This window comes from Taudactylus pleione, unplaced genomic scaffold (assembly GCF_031769625.1).
Source record: "Taudactylus pleione unplaced genomic scaffold, aTauple2 ptg000609l, whole genome shotgun sequence".
Lineage (NCBI taxonomy): Eukaryota > Metazoa > Chordata > Amphibia > Anura > Myobatrachidae > Taudactylus > Taudactylus pleione.
The window spans coordinates 1075435-1102634 of NW_028285011.1; the positions used below are offsets into that span (position 1 = coordinate 1075435).

At 41.6% G+C, this 27200-nt stretch overlaps 1 protein-coding gene across 2 annotated transcripts in view; it reads left to right on the forward strand.

Annotated features, from left to right (window-relative positions):
- The window catches only part of OCA2 (OCA2 melanosomal transmembrane protein), a 296067-nt gene that overhangs the window by 222277 nt on the left and 46590 nt on the right, over nucleotides 1-27200 (forward strand). The window contains exons 20-21 of one of the 2 annotated variants that reach the window (XM_088454034.1): nucleotides 9593-9652; nucleotides 19698-19802. In XM_088454034.1, coding sequence (XP_088310160.1) covers nucleotides 9593-9652; nucleotides 19698-19802 — 165 coding nt within the window. Of the gene's footprint in view, nucleotides 1-9592; nucleotides 9653-16625; nucleotides 16656-19697; nucleotides 19803-27200 lie in introns of those variants that run through there. The other variant, XM_088454035.1, reaches the window with a different exon arrangement.

The window sequence follows — 27200 nt, forward strand, 5'->3', positions numbered from 1 at the left end:
GATGGTTTGCCCGTCGCTTTCCGGGTCTCGCGCATGCACACGACGGAGCCGGCTCCGTCGTGCGCATGCGCACTGGGCCACCATCGACCCGATTGCACGTGCATAGCGCTCGCGAGGGGGTCTGAATCAGGCCCACAGTACTTTAAAGGATGCAATAGCCATTTATTGAAAAAAATGTTCTTTTGTTATAAATTTTCATTACAAATTTTGTCACCAGGTGGTGATGTGGCAATACAAATCACTTTGGGGTACAGAGTGGACAGTAGATCCTCTTTTAGGACTCTGACATTTTAAAATATTTAAGATGTTTTGTGATCTAACTTCCAGTCCTGCACAAAGTTTTTATTTTTAAATGCCCACTGTGACAGGGTACGGAATTTGTTGGAGAGAGAGAGAGCGCTCTGTGCAATTTCCCACCCTTCAGTTTCGATATTCAGACCTAGAACTACTGGATGCTCAACCTACAACCGGCCAAGTGTGCTATTGTGCATGCACGATCCTCTGTACATCTTCTCATATCAGCGTTCCAGAGTAGAGGACGTGCCCTTGAGTGACACCAGTGACAGAGATTGTATACAACTGCCCAGAGAACCAAAATACAATCGTCACCACGGGTATATATACTGGCTACATTAGAAAGATTGCTCTGCTCCCTGCAGGATGGGTATACAGATGATTTTGATTATTTTAAAATGCTTAAGTCCTGAATAGGGGTTTTTCCAGTGCCCCCAATATATTCACAGGCATATTTAACAAAAGTATGAAAATCCTCTTTTCCATAGCAGTATCTCTGTAAAGATTAAAGAAAAACATGGACAGGTTTCTAAGTACTTTGGCCGGTGACCATGGTCTACTGTACACAAGTGTTATGTAATTTCTATTAACTTTAATATCCTTACTTCAAATAAATAAAAGGATGAAGTGGTCCTCCTCAACATTCTAGGGGGTCTAGTTACTAAGCAGTGTTAGGAGACTAACAGGGGTATTCAATATGAAACGTTAACTTCACTGTCGAAGTTAATGTTTCATATCAGAGTTTTTACCTGCGTTAAAGTATCGGGCGCGCTCCTGCTTATCCCCGTATTCAATATAAATTTGACGAAAACGGGAAACTCCGAAGTTGGATTTGCGTAAAGTTACGAATTTTTCCTTAAAATAATTGTAAGACCCCCTAAAGTTGTAAAAACATGGGGGGACACTATGGGTACCCCCGTTTTAGCGTTTAATTGAAAGTCGGGGATTTAAATAGCCGCAGCAGGTGTTTTTTTCCCGGCATTGAAGAAGTGATGCAGAAGAGCATTTAGGTTATTTTTTTCATTTTTTTAAGTGGTCCCATCAAATTTGGGGTGCATGAAAATGGGTACTAGCATATTTTTAAGTCCCTAAAGTAAGTTTTTAAAAATTCTGCATTTGTGCACCTGCCACTATAAATCTACACCTGCCGCATATTTTCAGAATAGCCCTGAACCTATTTCCCTATTGTTTTTTCCCTTTTTTTTTTTCACCCCAATTTTTAAATTAATTTTTTGAGGTGTCCCTATTGTTTTTTAAAACTTTTTTTGACACAGTTCTTTTTTAAATGTCATTCCCAGGGGTGCAGGCTATTTTTTTTAAGCCTGCACCCCTAAACCCCAGTTCTGCACTTTTTTTTGACACCTATTCAATGGTGAAAAATGATCCCTATTTTTAAAAAAATGACCCTTAAGGAAAAAAATGGGAATTTTCGGGAAATATGCCAGGGACCCCCCTAAAGATGTCCAGACATGGGGGATCACTATGGGTAACCCTGTTTTTGCCTGCAAAAGAAAGTCGGGTTTTTAAATAGCTTTGCAAGGTGTTTTTTCCTGCCCCCGCTATTAGAAACCCCGACTTCCTTCAGGAGTTAAAAATGGGGGTACCCATAGTGATCCCCCATGTCTAGACATCTTTAGGGGGGTCCCTAGAATATTTCCCGAAAATTCCCATTTTAGTTATTAACCTGTAAAAAATTTTTTAAAAAATGACAAAAAAAATGACATAAGGTCCCCCCCCAAAAGCCAAACCAGCCCCAGGCTTGCCAGCCAGTGTTGGTTTCTAAAAATACGGGGAACAAAATGTGTAGGGTTCCACCGTAATTTAGGAACCAACACCAGGCTGCAGGGACTAGTGCTGGTTTCAAATATAGGGGGCAAAAATGATGTGGGGTACCCCCTATATTTAAGACCAGCACCAGACCCAACTGACCGGGGTGTAATGCCACAGCCCGGAGACCCAATCACCGGGGCTCCAGGTCCAAAGCATTACACCCCAAGTCGGTCAGCGCAAGCCGGTGATCTCGGGGGAGTCGGGGACCCCTCAAAAAAGGGTCCACCCTCTCCCGAGCACCACAGGCTTACGCTAAAGCCTGGGGCTCTTCCCCATACCCCTTGCTTGGTGGGTATGGGGGTAAAGGGGGGGCCAAATAATATATCACTATTGTACTTTACAGTGGAACTACAAGTGCCAGCGTGCCTGCCATTTTGCACTTGTGGAACTACAAGTGCCAGCAGACATGCGGCACCTGTAATTTCACTGTAAAATAAATAGTTAAAAAAAGACAAAACACACACACCGTGCCCAGTATAAGTTTATTACATACACCTACCCATTCACACATACTTACCTATACCAGAAGTTTCTGTCCCCTACTCCAGTAGAGATTCATGGTACCTGGCCCTGCAAGAAAGATTTCATACTCACCTACATCCAGCGCTGGTCTCTTATAAACTTATACCAGTCACGGTGTGTGTGTTTTGGTGCTGGTCTTAAATATAGGGGGTACCCCACGTCGTTTTAGCCCCCTATATTTAAAACCAGCACTAGTTTCTGCAGCCTGGTGTTGGTTTCTAAAATACAGTGGTACCCTACACATTTTGTTCCCCGTATTTTTAGAAACCACCACTGGCTGGCAAGCGTGGGGCTGGTTTGGCTTTTGGGGGGGGGACCTTATGTCATTTTTTTTCTAAATTTTTACACATTTTTTTTACAGCTTAACAAAAACGGGAATTTTCGGGAAATATTCTAGGGACCCCCCTATTTTTAACTCCTGAAGGAAGTCGGGCTTTCTAATAGCCGCGGCAAGTGCATAAATGCGACTTTGAAGAAAGTGGTGCAGAAGAGCATTTCGAATTTTTTTTGGGGAAAAATAACTATGCCCAGCAAATTTGGAGTACTTGAAAATGGGGGTCAGCATATTTTAAAGTTGCTAAGCAGACTTGAAAAAATCATGAAAAACCCACTTGCGCAAGGAGCTGCAATGAAAAAAACACCTGGGGCACACTTGGGGACCTCCCCAGAGTCAATTTCGCTATTTTTTAACTTTGTTCCCCAACATTTTTTTTTATTGGCCCCCAAATTCAAAGTGCTTTCTTTGGGGTGTCCCGATTTTTTTTTTTTTTTTGACACAGATCGTTTCAAGGGGTCATTCTGAAGGGTGCAGGCTATTTTTTTTAAGCCTGCACCCCTAAACTCCAATTGTGCACTTTTTTTCGACACCTATTTAATGGTGAAAAATTATCCCCGTTTTTTATCTTCGACTTTTCAAAACTGCGATAAGTCTTTGATATTGAATAAGGTGTAAAAGTAAAACCTCCGATAATGACGTCATAGCTCTGATATTAACGCAAAAACTGACTTATCGCTCCCATATTGAATACCCCTGAAAGTGAAAGGAGATAAGGTGCCAGCCAATCAGCTCCCAACTGTCATTTTTCACACACAGCCTGTGAGATGGCAGTTAGGAGCTGATTGGCTGGCACATTATCTCATTTCACTTTGTCTCCTAACACTGCTTAGCAAATAGACTCCTATATTTCTAATTTACAAAGAGCTGCACAATGCAAAATATCAATAAGAAATTTTGTAAAAGAAAATCTCTTAGTAACATATGAAACCTAATCAGCTGCATACAAAGTGCAGTATGTTAAAAATCTCAAACAGAGGGTTCCAAAGGCTGTTAGAGATTAGCAATAAATCTGTTAAAAGTATTCTTAATGGTTATTGACTTCTATTAATTATGTTCTATCTGACATATGAAGATAAAATATGCATATTTTAATTTCCATTTTTAATTAGGAAAACTTGTAATTACTTTCTGAAAGATGTGATGCACCTTCCTCACTAAATCTTATGTTGTATGACAAACGCTTAAAAATCACGGAAGCTATGAGCATCTACAGAGGGAAGTTGGCATCACATATTTTGATTACAAGGAAGCCATAGCAATGGATTTAACCTTAATTACATGCCTACATTCTTGTACTTTTCTTTTGTAAATTGATTCCTTTCCCTTGCAGAACATACACTAATCCATTTAAAAGGGAACATGAAGTTGCCCAATAATTGAAATAGGACATGCTAACAATATATGCGAGAATTCTGTAAATGTACAAGTTTGAGTATTAGGTTATTCTGCAAAGTAAACACTCAGGGGGTCATTCAGACCTGCTCGCGAGCGCACAACGCTCGCAAGCAGGTCGATGTTACCCCAATGCACATGCGCACGATGGAGGAGCTCCGTCGTGCGCATGTGCGAGACCCGGACAGCGACAGCCAAGTTGTCGCTCCGGGTCTCACACCAAAGGGGGCGTGCTGTCGATGGTGACTGACAGCACGCCCCCTTTGGTGGGCGTGCCGGGGGCGTAGCTGCCAGACGGAGGCGTTCCCATGGGAACACCTACCGTCTGGGTCCGGCCCCACTGACATCACTAGTGATGTCAGTGGGAGTGATTTTGGCTCTGATAGAGCCAAAATCACTCCAGGGCTTGCGGTCACCGAGACCCTACCGCAGGGTCTCGTCGCAAGCCTGATGGTAGCGATGGTCTTGACCATCGCGACCATCTTTTTGTCCGCTCGCAGCTATGCGAGCGGCCAGGATGCCGCTCCATTTTTAGGTAGGAGGGCACTGATTCAGAGCGAGCGCTCTGGTCAGAGCGTCCGGCTCTGAATCAGGCCCTCAGTGCTTTATATAGCATAAAATGCCTCCATTGGTGAACTTCTCAAGATAAGATAAATAAAATATACAGTATGTAGACTGGGTACCACCAGGGGCCTGTGGACTGTGACAATAGTGGGTACTACCTACTTAATTCCAAAGGACATTTCAGGGCAATTGCTATTATTCTAACAGGGGTGAATAGGAAAACACTGTGAAAGAGGTAAGAACTGTGCATATGAAATCTTTGGTTGCTGAATTACCCGTATTTAACTAATATATTTAATTATGTCCAGCTAGGTGATGAGAGCTTTCCAAACATAACATTTAATTTGACACACATGGAAATGTCTGTTAATAGCAACCATCTTCACTTAACTAAATTTAAGTGATACATGGATGACTACAACCACCAATGCTTCACTTACTGGAGCTATCCAGTTTACCACACCCATACAACAAACAGGATGTGGGAGGCATCTGTGTACAAAGTATTAAGTACAGCCCATCCTGCAGTAGTGATGTGATATACTCTACAATAATCTATGGGGTCTTCTTATTATTAATATTATTATTATTATATTTTTTTTATTATTAATTTTCTTATCCTTTATTTATATGGCGCCACAAGTGTTCTGCAGCGCCTCACAAAAATCATAAACAGATAAATGAAAAAGAAACCAACGTTGCTGCATGAGCAGTTATAAAACTCAAAATACTGTAAGCAGCAGGGAGTCAGCAGTCCAGTGTTAGGATCCCTTGTGGGGAGTAAGGAATAGAAGAAAGTATAAAGTAAGGAGAAGCACATGAGGGAAGCGGGCCCTGCTCATGAGAACTTACATTCTAAAGAATTCAAAGAATTCTACAGATAAAGAGGACATATACAGTCAGGTGCATAAATATTGGGACATTGACAGAATTTTCATATTTTGGCCTCTATTCACCACCACAATGGCTTTGAAATGAAACAATCAAGATGTGCTTTATCTGCAGACTTTCAGATTTAATTTGAGGGTAATTACATCCAAATCAGGTGAAAGGTGTAGGAATTGCAACAGTTTTTATATGTGCCTCCCACTTTTTAAGGAGCCAAAAGTAATGGTACAAACTAAACAATCCGAAATCTAACTTTCACTTTTTAATACTTTGTTGTAAATCCTTTGCAGGCAATTACAGCCTGAAGTCTGGAATGCATAGACATCACCAGACGCTGGGTTTCATCCCTGGTGATGCTCTGCCAGGCCTCTACTGCAAATGTCTTCAGTTCCTGCTTGTTCTTGGGGCATTTTCCCTTCAGTTTTGTCTACATCAAGTGAAATGCATGCTCAATTGGATTCAGGTCAGGGGATTGACTTGGCCATTGCATAACATTCCACTTTTTAGCCTTAAAATACTCTTTGGTTGCTTTTGCAGTATGCTTCAGGTCATTGTCCATCTGCACTGTGAATCGTTGTCCAATGAGTTCTGAAGCATTTGACTGAATATGAGCATATAATATTGCCCGAAACACTTTAGAATTCATTCTGCTGCTTTTGTCAGCAGTCACATCATCAATAAATACAAGGGAACCAGTTCCTTTGGCAGCCATATATGTCCATACCATGACACTACCACCACCATGCTTCACTGATGTGGTGGTATGTTTTGGATCATGAGCAGTTCCGTTCCTTCTCTTCCCATCACTCGGGTACAAGTTGATCTTTGTCTCATCTGTCAATAGGATGTTGTTCCAGAACTGTAATGGCTTTTTTAGATGTTGTTTGGCAAACTCTAATCTGGTCTTCCTGTTTTTGAGGCTCACCAATGGTTTACATCTTGTGGTGAACCCTCTATATTCACTCTATTGACTTTGACACATATACACCTACCTCCTGGAGAGTGTTCTTGATTTGGCCAACTGTTGTGAAGGGGTTTTTCTTCACCAGGGAAATAATTCTTCTGTCATCCACCACAGTTGTTTTCCGGGTCTTTTGGTGTTGCTGAGCTCTCCGGTGCATTCTTTCTTTTTAACAATGTTCCAAACAGTTGATTTGGCCACACCTAATGTTTTTGCTATCTCTCTGATGGTTTTTTTTTTATTTTTCAGCCTAATTATGGCTTGCCTCACTGATAGTGACAGCTCTTTGGATCTCATATTGAGAGTCGACAGCAACTGATTCCAAATGTAAATGTCACACCTACAATCAAGTCCAGACCTTTTACCTGCTTAAATGATAATGAAATAACGAGGGAATAGCCCACACCTGTCCATGAAATAGCTTTTGAGTTGATAGTCCCATTACTTTTGGCCCCTTAAAAAGTGGGAGGCACATATAGAAATGGTTGCAGTTCCTACACCGTTCACCTGATTTGGATGTAATTACCCTCAAATTAAATCTGAAAGTCTGCAGTTAAAGCACATCTTGTTTGTTTCATTTCAAAGCCATTGTGGTGGTGAATAGAGCCCAAAATATGAAAATTCTGTCAATGTCCCAATATTTGTGCACCTGACTGTATAAAGTACCAACCAATCAGCTCCTAACTGGCATTTTTCAAATACAGCATGTAAAGTGTTGAGTGGATTGGTTGGTACTTTATCTTTACACACTTATATATCGCCAGGGCTTAGTACATAGACCCCTATATTACATTGCAACAGTTAGCACTGAGGTTATGGGATATATGTAATAGGCTGCAGCTTTGATACCTTGGCGAGTCCTGTGCGAGCCTGCCCCAAGTTTTAAAGTAGCAGTCTTTTAATAGGCAAACTCAGCCTAGTTTTGACTACAAAAATACTGCTACTTTAAAACATTGGGCAGTCTCACCAATGTCTCAAAGCCGTAGCCTATAATGTTTACCCCTATATATTAAAAATCATTCTGTTTATTTTTAGAGTTTAACTTTTCTGATATGAGCTATAAATGTAAAATATATTGCTCAGTGTAAAGATGCCTCATAGAGCAGTTTGGGTAAAAATTATTAGCTTCTCAGTTGCAACTCCTTCTACATATATATAACAATTTATACCCTTTAATAGATCAAATATTTAAATCTTGCAATTTGTCACTAATTTATACATATTAATGAATATTAATGTTATTAGGATACATTTATATGCATTATGGGTTGCTTTGTACACATGCTGTAAGTAAAAAAATGGCACTAAATTGGGAATTCAGGGCCTGATTCAGAGCCGGACGCTCTGAATCAGTGCCCTCCTACCTTAAAATGGAGCGGCCTCCTGGCCGCTCGCATAGCTGTGGGTGACCACCCACAGCATATGTGAGTGGCCAAAAAGATTGTTTCGATGGTCAAGACCATCGCGACCATCGGGCTTGCGACGAGACCCTGCGGTAGGGTCTCGGTGACCGCAAGCCCTGGAGTGATTTTGGCTCTATCAGAGCCAAAATCACTCCCACTGACATCACTAGTGATGTCAGTGGGGCCGGACCCAGACGGTAGGTGTTCCCATGGGAACGCCTCCATCTGGCAGCCACGCCCCCGGCACGCCCACCAAAGGGGGTGTGTTGTCAGTCACCATCGACAGCACGCCCCCTTTGGTGTGAGACCCGGAGCGACAGCTTGGCTGTCGCTGTCCGGGTCTCGCGCATGCGCACGACGGAGCTCTCTCCGTCATGCGCATGCGCATTGGGGTAACATCGCACCGCTTGCGAGCATCCTGCGCTTGCGAGTGGGTTTGAATGCCCCCTCAGTTCAATGTGTTGGCCATGTAATGTCTTCGGAACAGTCAGTTGACCGGTAACAGATAATTTTCACTTGCACCCCATAGAGGTGCTCAGGAAATTAAATTACCATATTCGGTCAATGTAATATACTGTACTACAATGTGCACATCCAAACATCATGCCAGAACGTCATGCTAAATGTAATCATCCTTATTGGTTACAATATAAGCGGATGTGCGGCTGCACACATCAGGTGATTAAGGGAGGAGAACTTTGCAATGTTATTATGCCCTGATAAACAGAGCATTATTAGAACACATGGTTCTAACTGAAGTTCGCAGCTAAATGTGTTACATGTTTCGTTGCAAAGAATGCACTTTTTCCTGTAGTGTGGTGGTGGTTCTCTCTTGTACTGTATCATGCTGCTGCATAATGCACTGCTGAATAAATAGACACAATAAGAGTTCAGGACAAACTCCAGATCTTCGCTTATAGTCAAGTTGAAGATTAGTGGTTTCTCATTGAGTCAAAATGCAGCCAGGAAGGGCAAATAAGAATCCCTATCGGGGGAAATGCAATATCAAAAGTAGTAGTAGTCCCTTAGCAGAATACTCTGAACAAATAAAACATTTTTGACATACTGTAGTATAAATGTTTTTTAACATATTACACTAACACTTGCTCGCCAGATGGGGTTTCCTGCAGATACCCATTTGTCACCTATGCAAGGTGAGGAATAGTGTAATTCATAAGCAATAGTGATTGTACCAGTTTTTGAATATATCATTTTTCTAAAATGTCTTTTCCTTTTGGATACTGCGCCGACTGACAACTACTTTTCAAAATGTATACAGTGCTGCAATATCCACCTTGTATTGATGCCAATATAGAAGTCTGGAAATGTTTTGCTGAAATGTGCATTTCTCACTATTTTATCAGGTTTACCTTTTTATTGTACTGTATTAATCTTCTTTAGGCTTTGGCTAATCTGCACTTGATAGAATATATAGGCGAACAGACAGCAGTTCTAATAAAGGTAAGAATATTCCTTTAAACGTCAAAGCTTTATAAACAAACGATATGTTAAATAGAGTGTAAAAAATGCATTTCATGTCATTTTATTGGTCACTGCAATGGTTTGAATGATTCTCTCCCATAGACTATCTTCCTCTCCCATCTCTTAACCTAAATCATGGATATTACTTTTTTGTCTTTAATTCACGTGGCATATAGACCTCAGTAGAAACTATATACCAGCTAAGCTTAAAATGTTTTTTTTTTTTCTGTTGCTGGAAAGGAGATTACTGTACATTTTTTCCTTTCTTATAACTCAGGGTTTTCCAACCTTTTTCAGTGCGTACCCCCATATAATAAATATTTTTCAAGTGCATCCTGATTGCAGATTTGAATAAAAAGCAAGCATAATAATGATCATAAAGCTGGCAAACAGACATCAACACCCCATATCCACTCTACTGCTTGCATTTTATAACACTATTATATTAGGACATTGCCTCTATACATCTGGCAAAGGCGCTGAGCTTTGTCTTCAGGATCACACTATTTTGAATACATCATATAATTAGGTGCAACTACCGTGTTTCCCCGATAATAAGACCTACCCCGAAAAAAAGCCCTACCCTTACTTTTGAAAAATGGTCCAAAATAAGCCCTACCCCGAAAATAAGCCCTAACAAAAAAAAGAGGAAAAAAAAAAATGGTAAGTAAAGAATTGTAAAGCAGGACTGAGGCCATGATGGGGATAAAAGCAGGACTGAGGCCATGATGGGGATAAAAGCAGGACTGAGGCCATGATGGGGATAAAAGCAGGACTGAGGCCATGATGGGGATAAAAGCAGGACTGAGGGCATGATGCTGACAATGTTAATTAAAATAAGCCCTACCCCGAAAATAAGCCCTATGGGTTTTTTTTTTACCAAAAAAAAAAAAATAAGACAGTGTCTTATTATCGGGGAAACACGGTATTAAACTTATTACTAACTTTTGCCTCTGAAATTGCTTCACTATGTTCTCCATATATCTGGCAATATTTGTTGCATGCACTATTACATTAGTGTTCAACTATTCCTGAGACCGCTTTTGGATATGGTTTCTGAAACTTTAGTCATGATTAACCCAAATAATGTAGTAATATATTTAATTAGGGATGTGTGCCGGACCATTTTTGTTGGTTTCAGTTTTAATTCGTCATCGGGTTTTGGTTTAGCCAAACTGCCATGACTTGTTTTAGTTTTGAATTTTTTCAAAAATTTTAAAAACTAAAATCACATAATTTAGGCCTCTTTTCCTAGAGTATTATTAACCTCGATAACATTAATTTCCAGTCAATTTTAATCACCTCACAGTTCACAATACAGAGCAGCCGCACAAATACATGACACATTACACATTACGCCACACAGTAGTGTCCGTTAGACACATTACACCACATAGTAGTACCCCTTATACCTGTTACACCAGAGTAGAGCTGCTTATACACATTACGACACAGAAGAGCCCCATACACAAGTTATGCCACACAGTAGTACCCCTTATACATGTTACACTACAGTAGAACCGCTTATACACTTTACGCCACAGACGAGCCTCTTATACACATTATACCATTGTAGATCTCCTCCTCAATCTTCATCATCATTCCTCTTTCCCTTCCCCACACTGCACCAGCACACACACAGTGTTATATAGTAGTCATCACAGCAAATAGTAATGATATGGGCACAGCAGGGGATCTCTGACACCAGGGGCTCTATAGGGGAAAGGGGATGCTCAGGATGGTACAAGGTTGGAAGGATGGGGATGGGAGCTCAGGAAAGAGAAGGAAAGGGCAGGGGGCACAAGTTTGGGGGGTTGTTCAAGGAGAAACAGGGTTAGGGGGATGTTCAAGGGGTAACAGGGTTGGGGGATGTTCAAGGGGAAACAGGGTTGGGGGGATTCTCAAGGAGGCACAGGGTTGGGGCAGATGCTCATGGCGGCAGAGTAAGGGGTTACACTCAGGGGAGCACAGGTTATGGAGGGATGCTCAAAGGGCACAGGATGGGGTAGGGAGTTCAGGGCAGGGACAGAACTATGGGAGACAATGGAGGCACCTGCTGCCAGGTGCCAGCACTGAAGGGGTACCTCCACCATTGCCAACAATATATTCACCCCACTTGGGGTTGTAAATATGTACCCGGTGTGTACTGTCACGGACGCCCAATACATGGCACCTCTTCCCGGCATCTGAGAAGCTACCATTACCATATACTAGTGTAGGGCTCAGAGTCAGACCAGCAGATGCCATTTCCGTCTATCTATAGCCTGTCCCTGCTCATTGATGTTGCTGCTCCTCAACAGATTCTCATGCCAGTGTGACTCTGGCACACCCCCTCACCCATAACTACCCGTCCCACTCCTCCCTAGTGACAGCTCTAGCCATGGACATGTGCGGTGAGCCCGAGCATAAGCACGGCTGAAGATCTTCCAGGAGCTGGATGTCAACAAGGATGCACCAGACGGAGCTGCGTGTAAGAAGGCCTTGGAGGCGGGCACCTGTGGCACTAGCAACTGAGTCTGGGGAAGATCTTTGGTGGAGCAACTTCCTGGCATGTGAAGCAGTTGGCAATAGACTGGGCATTTTTTGATTTGTAGTTCCACCACAGTAACAGTATTACAGTATCTTGGCTCAAACTCAGTCCTCAAAGCCCCAGATCAGGTAGTTTTCCCCTCTATCTGGGGTATCAGGAGGGCTCCCCACCCACATCAGTTGGTATTGGGAGGGCTCCTCACCCCACATCAGATGGCTTTCGCCTCCATCTGGAGGACTCTGAGCCTCAAGCAAATTTCACTATACAGGTCTTTATCTTATCTGTGACTAACGCATAGCTGTATATACCCAAAAAAGGGAAGGGGGGATATCCTGCAAATTTACTTAAGTAAATAGGCCTAACAGAAACAAATTCACATATTCTATATTTGTGTTTTTGTGCATATATATAGATAGATATGCACCATATTTATTTTCCCTTTTTTTAGGGGAGGCATCCAATTATAACTTGTGTCTGGGATAACTTATGCCACTGGCTCAGGGTGACACAGGGTAAGGGGGGAGGTGCTCAGGGGGCACAGGATGGGGGAGGGGGCTTAAGGTGGGGTATACAGGACCCCCCTAATGCCAGGATGCCCAGCATCTTCTGTCAGTCTGCCCCCTGCTCTCACCTCAAAAACTGGCAGGCTCTCTTCAGGCAGATGCACATCCTGGCTGGCGCTTGCCCTCTTCACCCCTGGGCTGCAGCCCAGCATGAATTTTGGGGCCAGTGGGTGGGGGGCAGTGACAGTGACAGTGATCTGTCTGCCAGATCCAATCAGCGGTCGCTACCATGGTAACAGGCCACTGGTTGGCTGAGAAGTAGCTATTCTCAGCCAACCAGTGGCTTGTTAACATGGTAGTGGCCACTGATTGGATCCAACAGAGGAAGCTTTCTGAACCAAAACAGAGAGCTCAAACACCGGCATCTTTGTGTTTTGGCTTGTTTTCTGATCCGAGCCCAGCAGGAAGATCCAAGCCTGGACTCGGATCAGCTTGAATCCCCTAAGTTCGGGAGGGTTATAAAATCTGGACCACTCATCTCTTTATTTGATAATAGTTTTAAGTGTGACAATCATTGTAATTCCTTTTTAGGATTTTTTTTTATTAGAGATAAGCATGTCTGGTTCTCTGAGAACTGGACCAACCCAACCATTCCTACCTGCGACTGATCCAAAAATGAGGAAAAACGTAATCAATCCCACGTCAGATTCTCGCAGGTTTTGGATTGCAAACAAGTGCTTCCCCACTGTGATCTGTGCCATTTGCTTCACTCTGGCTGTGCTGTCTGTCCAGGGGCTGTGTGCTGCATCTGTCCAGGGGCTGTGTGCCATGCCTGTCCAGGGGCTGTGTGCCATGCCTGTCCAGGGGCTGTGTGCTGTGCCTGTCCAGGGGCTGTGTGCCATGCCTGTCCAGGGTCTGTGTGCTGTGCCTGTCCAGGGGCTGTGTGCCGCGTCTGTCCAGTGGCTGTGTGCCATGTCTGTCCAGGGGCTGTGAGCTGTGTCTGTGTGCCGCATCTGTCCCACCCAATTTTTGTTCCTCCCCACCCCAACCAGTTGCCCCAGGATCCTAGTGAATTGACAGGCTGATATAAACTGTTCAGCTCAATAAACTCCTGCCTTCCTTTGTATGTAGGTGACTCTAAGAGGAATAACTGGATAATATAGATGGTGGGTGTCATGCAAGAGACCAGAAATATAAGCAGCAGAATAGAGCAATAAATACATTTAATAAAAAAATTAGTTGTGTATATTCTCATATACATACATATTTACATGGTACATATCATTTGTAAAGCTGCTGAGATAACCTGAGGCACTCCACCTGTTGTTGACAAAAAACCTCCAGCAGCCATGGCAAACAGTACGGATGCTGGGAATTGTAGTTCATCTGGAGCGCTACAAGTTGCTTTCCTCTGATGTAAACAGCAAGTCTTGGTCCCATTATATCCGACAACCTTCCTTCCCTACAAACTAATTAATTATTCCTTCATTCCCTGCCTTCAACTACTCCATAAATATACTCCATCTCCTTTGAGCCACTGATCTAGTTCTTGATTATTGAAAACATTCTTTGTTTATCTATGGGGTTGTATAGTTATTAAACTGCCATACTGTCTGCCACTGCAGTGCCACTCTGTTTCCTAGATGTGCCATGCTGGAAGTTGAACTGCCACATGTTTGTGACCCCCACTGCTGTTGCTTAGCTTAGCCAGCCAGCTAGTTCGGTGCAACCTTTTGGCCTAAACTGGATGAAATCAAAATTGTGAGGTGGTCAAAACTTACTGGAAATAAATGTTTTTGAGGTTAATAATACTGTAGGAACAAAAACAAATTATGATATCAGCTGTTTTTATGTTTTGTTTTTTTTTAAATACAGATCCAAAACATGCAAGGGGGGTTTTGCAAAACCAAATCAGGTCCAAAACACAAAGGAGCTACAGAACCAAAACCAGCAAAAATGACCCGGCATACATCTCAATTTTAAGATATCAGATAGTGCTTCTTTTTGTTACTTTGGTAGGTTTTAGTGGTCTCCCTATAGGAGCTGCAGTCTGTCTCACCATTGTATCATATTCTAACTGTATCTAGCGTCTGACTTTTGTGTTGTCTTTGTTATATTTTAGAGGGTAGTATTATTAATCTGTGATCTAGCCCTTGCAGTAAAAATTGCTGAGAAGGTAGATCCCAGCTGAAAAGCTCACTTTCACCTAGCATTCATTTATCTGCTCCCTTACAGTTATTTTCAAAACAAGATATAATCTGCCAGTTCCTCTGCAGCACTAAATGTTAACTGTATAACAGAGGCTTACAATAATACTGAAAGAAAACAAAAAAGCAACCTGGCTCAATATAGAATTTGACTGAGATGGGTAGGAATTGTCTCTAGATGTGGGCGCCCAACTACGCAGTATGCGCAGTGCTAAAACCGCATGATCCATCCATACAATGGACCTGCAAGCAACTTTGAGTCAGCCCAGATATCTCCTACACTCCCGTGATTTGGTCTGATTTCCTCACATCTATGCTTTACAAACCTTTGAAACACCAGAGCTAAGTAGTGGCCAGCTCTTTGACAAGGCCAAACGCTCCTACTTTCTAATCTCTGCCTAAGGGATATATTTACTAAAGTGCGGCTTTTTAGAAGTGGAGATGTTGCCCATAGCAACCAATCAAATTCTAGCTATTATCTTCTAGAAGGTGCTAGCTATATGTTAAGAAGAATATGATTGGTTGGTATGGGCAACATCTCCAATTTTAAAAACCCGCACTTTAGTAAATATATAGTACTTCTGCTAACCTTACTGGTTTACTTTAAACCAATACATTTTCCAACCGCTTTTATCTTTTTTTTTTATTCTGTGTGTTTATTATCACACTGTGAAAACCTACTCTCACTTGCCATTGCCATTATCCCATATCCCCTAAATAGCAACATTTATCCCTTGCATCTTTTTGTTACATTTACTCATACATCCTAATTTTAAGACTGTGTTCCCATGCCACCTGTTAGCGTCAGTGGTGTGCCAAACTTGAGTTGTTCTCAGCCACTAGCTGAGAGCAGTGAAGACTGGAAGCCTTTCAAGATTAAATATCCATTTGAGATGTACCCACCGCACATTTAAACTGTCACAGAGAATTGCTATGAGTATGCTGTTTAGTTTGTGGGTTTGATCTTGCAAACAGAAAATTATTTTTTCCTTCATGTTGCTTAGCTACTGATTGCATAGACCTGGCTGTGTATGAGATTGCTCTGATGTCATATCTACTGTGTGTTATGATGACTCATACAGTGCATTGATTCACCTGTACTTAATGTATTTAATATGAAACAACAAGATGCATTTGGTGTTTTATTTAGAAAGCAAAAAAACAATGTGCCAATAACTGTCATGCTTTAGACACACACAACAATAAGGGGTTTGGTCCCAAGGTTCTAGCAGATATCTGCTTAAATCAGTGCTGTAATTGATGGTGGCCAAATGCAAAAAGGTTTTTTTATGTGAGTTGTGATCATGCATAACAAAAAATAAATGAAGTCCGTGCTTGCTTTGTGCAAATTTCTCTGCTTCTAATACATCATTAGATCGATAAAAAGGTAACTAAAATGGACTCTGATTATTTATTACCAAACCTGTTATTTTGAAAATTGCCATTGGTTGTTATGGGAATCCTTTCCATTATAGGTTGACATGTTACACATGATCTTCTATACAGAGAAGCGAAACAATCTAATTTGCTGACCTAGTTCTATAATGCTGATATGCCCTCTGTACTGCGGGTGCAACTAAAGTGCTCAGTGATGCCATAAGCTTAGCCTCTCTACAACTGAGTTACTGTATTGGTTACTACCTTTAATATTTTCTCATAAATGTCTCTTTTTCTGTTACTAAGCTTTCTCATTTTTTTTGTCTTTTGCCCAGGCATGACAAAATCCTCCTCCTTATCACTGGCAAGAACTGCTGCCACTGGTGGCTGATACAAGCATCCTCCTCCTCAATTTTATCAAATTCTTCTTGTCCAACACATTCATCATCAATATCCACATTAGCATCTGATACACAAATAATCTCCTTATCCTTTTACACTTCCACAGTAGAATCCTCATTTTCCCTCTCACCTACATCTTTTACTACTACTCATCCTCACATTTGCAGCAGAAATGGTGGATGGTTGTTTCTCTAGGATTATAGTGTCAGAAATATCAGACTCACACTTCACTTGTGGGCACTATACTCTCCTCAGGGATCTGTGAACACACAGTTTGTTATTCAGCCTTAGGGGTATATTTACTAAAGTGAGAGTTTTTAGAAGTGGAGATGTTACCCATAGCAACCAATCAGATTCTACTTAACATTTAACTAACACCTTCTAGAAAAGAATAGCTCAAATCTCATTGTTTGCTATAGGCAACATCACCACTTCTAAAATCTCTCAGTTTAGTAAATTTACCCCTTAATGTTGTTTTTGTACACTGATTTGCCTGTTTTAAAGATGAAACATCTAGCATGACCATCACTCACAAAAAAGGTCAACGTCTACTGTAAGCCTTTCCTTGCCACTGCTAGTGGTGTATGACATGTTTGCAATTTAAAAAAAAAATGTACATTAATTTTTCATTTCATGGTTAGAGGTAATGTTTTCTTTAATTGTGTAATAATGTTTAGATGGTGAAATATTACTATGACTGGCAGTAGTCGCACAGTAGTACTGGGTTTCTACTGCTCTTCTATTAACTGATCCATGATTGTTTTTATTTTTTACACCAAGACCATGCAATGAGATAAAGAAAGGAGGGACAGTTACTTTTTACATAGCAGTTTTATTAATGGACTAGAATTTTTTTTTTTACACCAACAAATTTTAATTTTTTTTCCCACTTACGATTTTTGGTGTGCAGATGGGGGCACAGAGTAGCTGCCACTGAAAACACTATTCAAATTTTTATATTCCTTTACAAAACACTGGCATTTTTTTTTATGCACCAGGAACAGGAAAGGTCTCCTGTGCAAGAATTATTTTGGGGTATGGATCATAAGGATACCACTGCACATAGTTAGAACAGTAATATAAGCTGTGTCTCAAAAACACATACTTGAAAAATACAATTTAAATTAATTTAGAAAAGACTGAAGGTTTTTGCAGTTTTTTTTTATAACTGGAAAAGGTCTTTTTTTATGGGTGCAGCTCAAACACAGCAGTGTATTTTTTTGGAAAAATTATTTTGAAATAAACACTGTTTTTGCTCTCATACACAAGTAACAAATAGTGTAGATCGATTTCTATGAGAAAAAAAAATGCAATTTCACATTAACAAACAATGCCGCAATGTTTTTTGCAGCACCACACACAGTAACCTGTTTGTTTGCAGTGTGTGTATGACAAGCAAATACACATACAACAACAATGATGCCTGCAGTCACTCTTTGCAGCCACTGCATCTACCTTCTACAATCTGAGGACTGTCTATATAAAACATCCTAATGGCCTTTTATATGCACAGTACACAGTCCCACACTGATGCAAAAAAAGGTTTTTGATTGTTAATATGAACTTGCACTTTTTTTTTCTCGAGGATATCTATCTACACTGCAGTATATTGTTTGTCACTTGTGTTTGAGGGCAGAAACAGTGTTGATTTCAAGATTATTTGTCCAAAAAATACACAACTGTGTCTGAGCTGCACCCCATAAACAAACCTCCTTTTCCATTTATAAGAAAACCATTCAATTTTTCAAATTCAATTTAAATGATATTTTTCAAGTAGTGCGTTTTTGAGCCTTTCCTGTTCCTGGTGCTTAAAAAACATTGCCAGTATTTTGTAAAGGAATGAAAAATTAGCATAGTGTATTTTTGTCGAGCTGTGGGCTTTGTGATGAGGTTTTGATTACAGTGGAAAGTAGATCAGGCGTGAGGTGTGTGATTGTTCTAAAAATATTCAGTCATGTGATCTAGTGAGACCAAACATGTTGGTGAGACTTGTTTCAATATACCACACCATTTTGTACATAGAAATCTGCTTCCTTCAAATTCAGGAGCCATTGCACTCTAGAAATCTTGATGAAAAGTAGAGAGGAGGTTTGATAGTTTTATGGTATTTCAAGAGTGGTATAGTTGTCCCATTTTTACAAGAGTTTTGTGTGTATATATAACTTGTCCTCTATATATAGTTCTGTGCATATATAACATGGGTGCTGAGAGGGGGGGAGCGGGTACAATTTAACCAGGCCCTGCCTTCCAGAGGGGCCCGGTGGGCCCCCCCTTCCCTCCTCTTTCCCTCGCAGTAGCCCAGTACACAGCCCAGATACAGTGGGAGATTGCTGTGGCTGCTAAGCAGCAGCCACAGCAATCTCTTATGCCTGCGGAGGGGAGCGATGAAACTGATCATGCCCCCCTGGCTTTGCGCCGGGCTGAGGGGCTCACAGCACCCCCTCCCCAGCATGCAGCACCACTACATGGCGCTGCAAAAGTGTTTTTTTTTCTCAAGGGGGCGTGACCACACCTCCTGCAATTAGGCCACGCCCCTCTTTACCTGGACCCGGCGGCGCTCTCTATGGCCCTGCATACATATATGGCATATAATATTGGCACGCAGCTGATACTATGTACAATATGGGTAAAACTGAGCACAGGCATATTTATTCTATATGTATATATAAAACTGAACCATCAAAATCAAAGGTTCTACAATCTCAGTCATGCTTAAAAAAAAAAGATTTCGGAATATTCCGTATTTTGGAATATTTGGATATGGGAGACTCAATATGTACCATAGTATTATGGAAGTACTAACTATCACGGTGTTTTATATTCTTAAACTGTTTTGACCCAGGTTATTTATTTACATTTGCTAAATATTGATAATTGCTCTAGTTTATATTAAATTGGAAGTATACCCATTATTTACAGATTTGTCTTAACGTACAGTCATGCAAGCAATTATACTGAGTGTATACCTTTTAGAAATTATGTTTCATAATTCTTTCCTATAATAGGCAGTTCCTGAAGATGAAAGACTCGCAATTGCACTCATACTGGTAGTTTGGGTTTCAGCTTTAGCCTCATCTCTAATTGACAACATTCCTTTCACTACTGCAATGGTAAGTTTAATAATACTTGTGTTCAGGGAAAAAAAAATATTTTCTTTTTGTTGGAGATGTTGCCTGGAGACCAGAAAGTACAAATTTTATAGATACAACATAATGCACCTGGTTTAATAGTTCTATATTTCTGCACACATTATAAATGTTGAAGTTGAAAAGGTGCCCTTACTGGTCATCATGTTTTACTGTGAAAATGGAACCGTTAGGACATCCTAATTTGCTGCACCCATTGATTTGGAGTGGTCAGCTTATTCCAGTTATTTTTACTACAGGCCAAATCCACACTTACGTACTTGGCATGTAATCTGAGCAAAGCTGAAAGCCTGCCAAATAGTGCAAAGTAATTTCTTCTTGACTTTTAAATAGATACCATCTTGTTTTTTAACAAGTCCATTTAATTTTTTTGACATGACACTAAACCAATTACAGTAGCTGTATGAACACTGGGGATTCATACATGATTTCAGCATCCTTATTCAACTGCTACAGAGATTTACAAATGTAGCCACGCTCATCTATGCCGCGATATGAGCGCATCGCGGCATGGATGGTGTGACTAGCATGTCCGCGGCTATGGTGTACGCGCGCGCACACCATAGACTTCAATGGGGTAATTGCTGGCTGCAAGTGCTCACAGCCTGGCGATTGCTATGGTCTGCAGCAATGCATGCGCATGTGCGGGCGCATAGTGGCAACGATGAGGCTGGCTACATCTGTACTTTCCTCTTTTAGTTACTGACCTGGTCTCAGTAATGACCATGCATTTTCTATTTCTTCAAGCATTCAGTTATACAAATAGACAGAGCTTTATAATGGACAGGAGGGCTCTCAGTTATTGGAAAATATTTAACCACTTGCCTGTAATGGCATCGTGCCAAGCTGTGAATTCTGTGACATGATTGCAAACAAACCAACCAGTCAGAAATGGCCACTTATGATGATCTTCCAGCAGCCACCAATCAGAGAGAGCTCCAGACCCCTCTGCATCCCTGCACTCTCCCGCAGTGTCTGCTGTGCAGGAGATCACTGCCAATCGGGTAGCAAAGAAGGACCACCCACCTGGTGGCTGCAGAGAGAAGCTACTGCCGTGGATATGTAAATCCAGCAGCCCTCAGCCCCTTCCCCCCCAGTCTATCCCTGGTGGCAGCACAGAGGAGCAGCAGGGATATGTAAAGCCACTATGGTCCAATATATCGATGATCAATATAAAAATCTATCTTAATGTTATGTTTTTTAAAAAATTATATTGTTTATTTACAAAAGTGTGTTGGATAAGTTATATATAGGTGTTCTTGACATAATTCAATAATAATAAATCTCTACAATTTGAGCATTTTTTTGAAAAAATATCAGTCAGTTAAGTTGTTAAGCATTAGCCCAGCTTAGAGAAGCAGGAGCAAGATTTCTGGTTTGGGGGTTTCAAATGTTTGATTTTAGAGCAAGCATGGCCAGTCAATGTAGATAACATACTGTAATTGGCACTTAACAAGCTATAGTCTGCCTCAAACAAAGTGAACTGTACAGAATACTTCAGATCTATACAGATACAACGATCACAGTAAGCCATTAGAAGTTGCAGTAGGGTCATCCCATCAAATCACAATGTATTTTTTTTTCATTCCACTTCCGAAGTTGTGCGGACATTCTACATTCCTCAATCTACGGTGCCACGTGTGGAGCGTAAATGCCTCATGGTTACCACCCACTGTGGACAGTGCATTGACTAATGATCGTGACCAGCGGCATCTGGCCAGAATTGTCCGTGGTAACAGATAAGCAACACTGCCTCAGATCACATTCAATGCAGTAGGTACCTGACGTATATCCAGCAGGTCAGTGCAGCGTTCTTTTGCTTTAATGGGATATGGGAGCATAAGACCCACCAGAGTGCCCCTGTTAACACTACAACCTTAGAAACAGCTCCTCATCTGGGCTCGTGACATCGCTAATTGGACACTGTAGGACTGGCAACATGTGGCATGGTCCGATGAGTCATGGTTCCAGTTTTTTGGGCTAATGGCAGGGTTTGGGTGTGGCACAGACCCCATGAAGCCATCAAGCCCAGTTGTTAAGGAACTGTGTAGGCTGGTAGTGGTCCAATAATGGTCAGGGGTGTGTTCACGTGGCATGAGTTTGGTCCACCCAAACACATCATTGACCGTTAACTGCTGTGTTGCATTGCTTTAAGACCATTTGCATCAATTCACGGACTTCATGTACCCTTACAACAATGGAAATATTTCAGCAGGATAATGCACTGTCATCAGTCCCATGTTGTCCAGAATTGGACCCTTGTTAGGATCTGCAGTTAGCAGATCCTATTGCTTGGACTTCCAGCCTTTGATGCTACTGAGGCACTGCACTAATTGCTGCCCCTGTGCAGTGTGAGGTGCACTAATTGATTCTTTTCTCTGGATACAGCTCAGGTGCACAGTAATCTGTCATTAAGGGAAAGTTGCTTGGATTGGATTCTGTCTCTGTTAATTTCCACCCAGCCCAGCAATCCCTGCTGGTGATAGAAGTTTGTTCGTACTTCCGGTTCCTGTCTCCTGCATGTCAGTCGAGTACCTGTGTCAGTCTTGCTGTGTTTCATGTGAGCCATTTATTCCATGCAGGCGGCTCCACCTGCATCTCGTCCATACGTGCTGCTTGTACCATCTGGACAGCACGGAGCGCTTCCTACCCCAGACGCATCTGTCACCATCCGGTGAATTGTGTCAGCTCAGCAGCACCAGTCACAGTTTAGCCTTCCAGGTGCGCAATCCAGCACACCATCACCAGTGTCATCCCAGCAGCACTGGTAGCTACTCTACATTCCAGGTGCGCAACCTAGCACCCCGTCGCCAGTGTCATCCCGGCGGTGCTGGTAGCAGCTCTGCATTCCAGGTGCACAACTTAGCACACCATCACCAGTGTCATCCCGGCGGTGCTGGTAGCAGCTCTGCATTCCAGGTGCACAACTTAGCACACCGTCTCCAGTGTCATCCCGGCGGTGCTGATAGCAGCTCTGCATTCCAGGTGCGTAATCCAGCACACTGTCACCAGTGTCATCCCGGCGGCGCTGGTAGCAACTCTGCGTTCCAGGTGCACAACCTAGCACACCGTCGCCAGCATCATCCCGGCGGCGCTGCTAGCAACTCTGCATTCCAGGTGCGCAACCTAGCACACCGTCGCCAGCATCATCCCGGCGGCACTGGTAGCAGCTCTGCATTCCAGGTGCGCTATTAAGCACACTGTCACCAGTGTCATCCCGGCAGCACTGGTAGCAGCCACCAAAACTGCTCCAACAGCCCAAGGTTGCGTCACATCACCAGTCCCTTGGCCATGACTATAAAGGCCACAACCAGCTCTCAAGGCTTCTTCACATCACCAGTCCCTTGGCCACGACTATAAAGGCCACAACCAGCCCTCAAGGCTGCTTCTCAATCACCAGTCCCTTGGCCACGACTATAAAGGCCACAACCAGCCCTCAAGGCTGCTCCTACTGCCCACAGGTGGCATCTCATATTCAATACTTAGCCCCAACTAGTCAACTGGCAGCAGTTCTCTTACAACTCTTACCTGACTAACCGTCCAACCCATAACAACCCTATCTGTTTGGAGTTTGTATGTTTTATTGAGTTGGTGTCACCCAGGTGCTCAGATTTACTCCTATACTCCAAAATTGTACTGTTGGGTTAACTGGATCATGAGTAAATGAATCCTGGTGTGTTTATCTGTGTGTTAGGGAATATAGATTATTAAATCCACTAGTACAGGGACTGATTGGAATATCAACATTAAAGCCTGTCTGAATTTATACGTACTATGTAAGTAACTGTTTATACATAAATTACAGTAAATACTTAGAATGATTTGGACTGCCTGTCTGTGCTCTTTGACCCACAGAATCATACTGTACTACTGCATGAAAGTGACATTTTTTTATGTGTGCATCTTGCTTCTAAAATTCAAATACAATACTATTAATTTGATCTCTGTTGCATATATGTTAATTGTTGCTAAACATTTATGAGCGACCATTTGTTTTCAAATTGTACAGTAATCTCTTTATGGTTTCTTATAATCTGTTTCCTTTGTGTTTGACACTACAAGGTACACATGCTGCTCCCATAACATTTTCCATCACACAGTTGTACAAGCATGACAGTATTTTACTTTAATTTCTATATTTGTCCTTTAAAGTAAAATTTTGATATAGACTTTAAGACCAGACTAGAGTAGACTTTTGGGCATGTATGGAAGTAGTCAATCCAGCCTGTATCTATAACTGTTAAATCATTTTGGCTAAGTGGTTTTAGGCTTGTATTATAATCTTCTTAATGTAGTAAATACTTCTGAAACATTATTTAAACTTCACATTTAAAAAGAATTCTTATTAAAAACATTAATTTTGTAATATAAAAGCCGGAGAAAGTCAGTCAGTTTTATGTTTAGAAAAAGGCCACAGCTGTACTGAATGATTTATTAGTTAATTATTTGTCTATAGCAAACTATACACGTTTAATAATCTCTTGAAGGTTTTCTTTAAAGATAAGATCATGAAGCAAACATTCAAGAATATATTTTCTGAAGCTATTTTTAAGTATGAAAAGGGAAAACAAACCTATAATTTGTGAAATAATATCAGGAAAGAAGATGTTGTACTTCAATACATTTTAATTGAATGTTTTCCGCTTTGTTTTATTATGGTTTTAAATTTAGTGTGGCCTTAATTTACGCCAAGGGTTAATTTTTACTTTAATCTGTTCTTTGAGATGATGATACTAAGTGGAAGGGTGCATTACAGTGATAAGTAGTGCAGCTAAAGTGTATGTATGACAGGCAAGGGGCGTCATGGTTGAGTGAAGGGGAGGGTGTGCTTAAACTTTGGGAAACATCAGCACAAGTTACTTTACCCCACTGTCTTATGTCTTGTTTCTGGATAATGAGAACCACAGAGAATGAAACAATAAGTGCCCATGTTAGGGTTGCTGTTGAGGGAAAGACTGGAGCAGTGGGCTCTGTATGAGAGTCCTCTATAGTTGTTCCTGCAAGGGAAAGGCTTAACCTTCTGTATTATTGAGAAAATTATGGAGTCTAGCAGAGACAAAGGAGCCCCAACAAGTATCCTCCAGTCCCAGCCCTTAGCAGCATGCTTGTTCTTGCTGACCGGTCATAAAGGAGGAATCCACTGGAGTTTCAATTTCCATTCAGGCTGTTGTGTTGAAGAAGGATCAGGAGTCAGTGAAGGTGCTGGAGGTTTGCTCATTAGAAGCACTTGAAGTCAGTGGGACAGACATTTTTGTGCTCTTTGAAGAGTCATGAGGAATAAATCAAAAGAGGGATCCTTCCATCACCTATCACCAGAAGGAGGGATCAGTTCTCTTGACCAACTGAGAAATCAACTGCATCATTTGGGTTACCAGCATGGAATGATGGAGAAGCTGGTACTTTTGGCAGTGATGCTGGAGGACTGCATTTGTATGACACCAGTGGGTGTATTTACTAAAGTGCAGGTTTATAGAAGTGCTGCTGATTCCTCCTGTGAGCTGCTTCTTTGTCACAGGCAGAGTCCTGCCTGTGACTAGTAAGAAGCAGTTTGCTGTGTTCACTTATGTGGAAGCTGCAGAACCCCTCTTATTGGAGGAGGCTTCACTTTAAATATCAGCTCTATCTAGCAAAGTCACCTTGTCCTATGTGTCCCCACCAGCTATCTTTATTTTTCTCCTCCTCCTCGCCCTGCTTGCACAGTAATAGAGGCACACACCACACAGAACTTTCCATGTGTGCCTCTGCCCTTATCACTTATCAGGGGTGCCTCTGACCCTCCCCTCCCAATTGTTCCACTGTATCTCCCTCCCCATGTGTGAGTCTGCCCTTATCCTTCCTCAAATGTTCCTTTTATACCCGCCTCAGTGTGTTCCTCTGAACCCCCTCCCCATGTGTTCCTGTGAACCTTTCCCTATGTGTGCCTTTGGAGACCCCATCCCATCTATTCCTCTGGCCCCTTCCTCATTTCTGCCCCTGCCACCAACCCCATCTGTGCCTTTATCCCCTCCTCAAGGTTAGTGGCTTTTGATCAGAAGTAACATGGACAAATGGAAACAAGACCATGTTCAGCGCGGCATAACTGAATATACATATCGCATATAAGCGCAATTTTCTTTTAATCACTTTTTGTCACTAAGGGGTCTTAATTAGTACACGTCTTTTTTGCATTTCTCCAGCATAATACCTGAAGAATTAAGTATTTAAGTTATCTCCATATTCAAGTGCAGTTAAAAGTCCAGAGAAATCACTGATTTGTTTGACTTTTCAGTTGTCAGTGTAGATCATGCAGCAGCCATAGGGTGTAATGGGGGCTACCTCCAGTCGATATTTATATAAAGAAAAGAAGTGAAGCTTCTTTCCTTTTTTCAAGCAAACATAATGCTAACTCTTCATGACGTTATGTATACTTTCCCCTACCTACATGCTGTCGGCAGTTTGGACTCACACACTCGCAACATCTCCTAGTCCCTCTAGGTCAGGGGTGGTCAAACTTTTGTGGCCTGGGATCTACTTTTTGTTCACATACTTAGTAGTGATCTACCAGTCTCAACCCTCAAGTTTTTCCAAGTGGTCAAGTTTTGAAGATTTCTGTGTGTGGAAGCAGGTGAGATAATTACTGACCCAGCAAACTTGATCAATTCACCTGTGCAAGATTATGTGGTCTAATTACAAAGCTTTGTTAGGAGATAAAGTGAACGGAGATAAGGTACCAGCCAATCAGCTCTTAACTGCCATTTTTCAAACACAGCCTGTATCATGGCAGTTAGGAGCTGATTGGCTGGTACCTTACCTCAGTTCACTTTATCGCCTAACAAAGCTTAGTAAGTAGACCCCTAAGACATTTACAAATCATGACCTGTTGACTGGAATGAGAGCCCCAGGGTTAGAGCATTGCTTCGCAAATGTGGTCCTCAAGACACACTAACAGTCAATGTTTTAAGGATATCCATGTTTGAGCACAGATGGTTAAATCAAAATGACTAAGGTACTAATTAAGCATGGATATCCTTAAAATCTGGACTGTTAGTAGTGTCTTAAGGACCGAATTTGAGATGCACTGGTCTAATAGATGATCCAGCTAAAAATAGTAGAGACCAATCCTGTAAGGGATTCTTGAAAAGCCCAGAGTCCTGTAATCAGTAAAAGCAATTGTAATAGGGAAGAGTTGGTTTCTTGAAGTTAAATGAAACAAGCTCAAAACTACATTATTTTATTTTAAAATGCAATTGTGTTTTAATAGGCCCAGATATTGGTTGTCCATTACTTTTCACATTTTATTTATCACTAACCTTTCTAAATCACATCATAGGCTTTAAAGACAGCCTTAATCTTGTTTAACATTTCAGTTAATATTTCCTTACT